The sequence below is a fragment of the Seriola dumerili genome, unplaced genomic scaffold (assembly GCF_002260705.1).
Source record: "Seriola dumerili isolate Sdu_G_001 unplaced genomic scaffold, Sdu_1.0 BDQW01000003.1, whole genome shotgun sequence".
Lineage (NCBI taxonomy): Eukaryota > Metazoa > Chordata > Actinopteri > Carangiformes > Carangidae > Seriola > Seriola dumerili.
Genome location: NW_019174258.1, coordinates 13,717,876 through 13,721,515, shown reverse-complemented (window position 1 = coordinate 13,721,515; position 3,640 = coordinate 13,717,876). Strand labels below are relative to the sequence as shown.

Sequence of the window (3,640 nt, the reverse complement as noted above, 5' to 3'; positions counted from 1 at the left end):
CGCTGATCCTCCGCTTTAAACTTTGTATTAATGTGCATCCTGTTGGAGCAAAATGCATCCAAATTCAGATGTAGAAGCTCCCCAGGGAACACTGAAGATCCAATCACCCAGACCAGCACTGGTCAGCCAGGGATTTGGCCACATGAGCAAAAATATGTTATGTGTCTTTAATCTTCAAACACGCTAAGCCATTTTACACTTAATATATAACTTTTCATTATTCTATCTGGCTGGACTGAGCTGGATTACAGATTAAAATGCACTTCCCAGACACTAAACTTTCATTTCATAAAAATACAGATGACACTGTCGCTGCCTCTCATTCACACTATTTACATCTTTAACATTTCACAATAAGATCTTGTCACCAATTCACTCTTCATACTACTCAAAGTAACTATCTCCTGTGTGTTTGACTCCTTTTCATTTGTGAAAATAATTATTGCGCATGCTTTTTAAGTCATAAGCATCTATCTCTAAGCTCAACCAGCTCGTTCTCGTCTCCATCCAATCACAACTTCACGCATGGGGCTTCAGCCAATCACTTTTAAGCTGTCAAACTTTAAAAGTGTCTCTCTTTGCTGTCATTCAGTACTGCGAACATTTCGTGACCCACCTCCACCCTTTCACCACCTCAAAAATATCCAGTCAAACCATTTGATCAGAAGTTTCCCTCTCACGAAGACGTTCCCGTCCTCGAGCTCCATTCCTCATCGCCAGTGTCAAGGCTCTGGGGGAAGTTTCCTCTAATTCCATGGAGATCCACTTCCTGCCGGGGACTAAGCACCAAAGTCTATTCCTTCTGTTCACAATGAATTCCATTTTACTTAAATTTTTCACACTCTTTTGTTCCTCTAACAGTATTAGTCTCTCCTGATGGAAATGTATAATCAGAGATGGTGAAAATAGTTTAACTTTTGACAGAGTGAAGGGAAGGACATGGTCTATTAACACATTTCATCAACGTTGTTTAACTTGCTTGAATTAAAAATAATAATAAAAAACAGGAGACATTCCTACAACAATACAGGTTTGGGTGCCAAAAGTCCCAACTGGGTGCCTCCTTAAAATAAAACAGCAGCTGTCCTGTGAAGCACAACAAAGGGAACTCTCTGATGATGCTGTAATACTGCAACAGTAAGTTACACTTTCACATTTGACACACAAAACATAAAGGTTTTCCATCAATATGAATGTGTTTAATAATGTCATTGTGCCAACTCTGTGTGTGGTCACTGGGAGTGCGAATAGCCTTTATGTGCCAAGAGCAGGCTCAGCTTCTTTTCTGCATCAGGACAGTTAACATTACCAAGACCAATAGGTCACATTGATTAGGTCACTCCCCCAGTCAAATGCCGTTAACTGGTCTTAATGGAACAAACCGTGGAACTGCTTCCGTCCAGAAAGATGGACAGATAAATAGATAAATAGATAGAAGCAAGTGCAAACTCAATATTGGAGGATACATATTGTTGTTACACTCTATATTCCAGTCTCCAGTCCTCAGTGTCACAGTCAATTAGCCCCGTTTTTTTATTCCTGCACATATGCATTTATTAATGTGAATATGGCTGCGTGTTAACTTCGCCTTTGTTTCCCTGCTCTCCCTCTGCGTTATCCGCAGGTGATAATTAACCTGTTGGTACAGTGTCCGTTACGCGCCGCGCTTCTCCCCTGACGTCCCAGCATCTGTTGCTGCTGGCAGCATCAGCAGATGCATTCACGTTGCCCTAAGTCATCCAAACACATGAATCATCATCAGCGCTGATGAACGTCACTCAGTTTAACCTCTATCGTATAGATGCTGGTCATTTTGACACTGCTTACAGCCAGACTCCCTCGTGCGCCAGCCTGATCTCTTCTGATCTCAAGAGTCTAAGCAGGATTGCACCTGCACTGCATGGCAGTGAGGCTGTCTGGGGAATACTGGAGGTGTAAACTGAGGTAGCAAGGTACCTGAGTTGTCAGCACTCAGGATGGCACTTATCACAGCATGGGAATGTGTGTTTTTCACTCATTCATGTGGGTTTGCTCACTGTTCAAAGCCACTCTACTGTGTTCAGAACTGCACTTCGACTCACTCCTTCCCTACGTGCGTATTTACGCACAATATACACGGTCAGATATTCAGCCAAATAACATAAAAAATAATGTATCATCGTAAAATTCAGGACAATACTGTTTATACATCGCACAACGTGTCTCGCAGAGATAGCACAGCAGACAAGAAATGCGCGCGGTATTCATCGTGTTCAATACCGTCTCTCTCTCTCTCTCTCTCTCTCGCTCTCTCTTTCTTTCACACACTCAGTCACACACAGCCTCGATCGCTCGCTCGCTCGCTCGCTCACACACATGCGTGCTCACCTCTTTTATCCTGAACTTTGACGGAGATCTCCACCAGCGGCTCAGTCTCTCGGTCCAGCCTCCGCGATATGACTATATCCCCGCTGTCCCGGCTCACGCTGACCGGCGAGCTCTCCAGGTCGGGCTCCACCAGCTCAAACGTGGCCGACTGAAACCTCACCGGGTTCAGGTTCATCACCACTGAACCGATCCCCGCATCCTCTGACACGTTGATGAAAACCGGGTTGTCCGATTCCAGCACCGACCTGGACCTTCGCGACTGTACTTTAGTTTGCGATTTAGGTTTCCGTTTCCCCGGTTGGGAGTTTAGCGAGGGCGTCATGGGCCATTGCTTTGGCTTGATCTCCACTGTTATGCTCTGACTCGTGCGAGGTGGCCACCCGCGGTCCCGGGCAAACACTTTAAACTTAATCGGTTCGTCCAGACCGAGGATGGAGTCCACCAGGAGGATGTCGCCAGTTTTGGGCACCGCGTAGAAACTCCCGTTTTTGGGCAGCGCGAAGTAAATGAGCTCCGCGTTCTTGCCGCTGTCACCGTCCCGCGCGGTGACCGTGTAGATCGCCGTGCGGAGCGCAGTGGCATCATCCAGGCTCAGCTTCACATCGGCACCGAGGAAGGTGGGCTGGTGGTCGTTGGTGTCCAGTACGTCCACCTTGATGGACGCCACCTCAGCTACTACCGGAGACTCCTCAACCTCTTCCCGGGAGAGTCCCGCGCATTGCCCGCAACACAAACCCAGACCCAGTGCGTATTCGTCCCGCTCCTCCCGGTCCAGTACCCCAGAAGTCTTAAGTAAAATATGCCCCCGTTTGTTGTGCGCAAAGACACGGAAATTCTCGCTCCCGTCCCCCAAGAGTTTAAAGTGCGCTGACGCTGAGCCGGTTCCCTCAGTACCGCACAGTCTCTGCGAGTTGAGCCGTTTCAACGGGACGCTCAGTCCGTTGACCCGGGAGCCCGGAGACGAGTTCTCAAACACATGCCCGTGAAAGAACGGCACCTGCTCCATGGTCCTGTTCCCAAGTGCGCACCAAACCAAAAAGGGTAAAAACGCGACCCAAATCATGACTGGATATCTCACTGGTTCCACTGCACTAAAGCGCTCGTGCTACACCAAGATCCATGGGTACACTCGCTCCTTGGGGATATCTCTCCTCCCTTTATGATCCAAAACTTCCATTAAATTGGAACTCAGATATTTGCTGGCAACATACTTCAACCCGACGCAGGAGAAGTTTGTCTCTGTGTGTTTGTATTGCGTGTCCTCCTCCTCCTC

At 47.5% G+C, this 3,640-nt stretch overlaps 1 protein-coding gene across 1 annotated transcript in view; it reads right to left on the bottom strand.

The window, feature by feature from the left end:
* Window positions 1-3,430, bottom strand: part of LOC111219349 (neural-cadherin-like) — a 319,768-nt gene extending 316,338 nt beyond the window's left edge. The window contains exon 1 of the mRNA XM_022741986.1: window positions 2,368-3,430. Within this exon, the coding sequence (XP_022597707.1) occupies window positions 2,368-3,430 (1,063 nt within the window). The remainder of the gene's footprint in view (window positions 1-2,367) is intronic.
* Window positions 3,431-3,640: the final 210 nt, after the last annotated feature.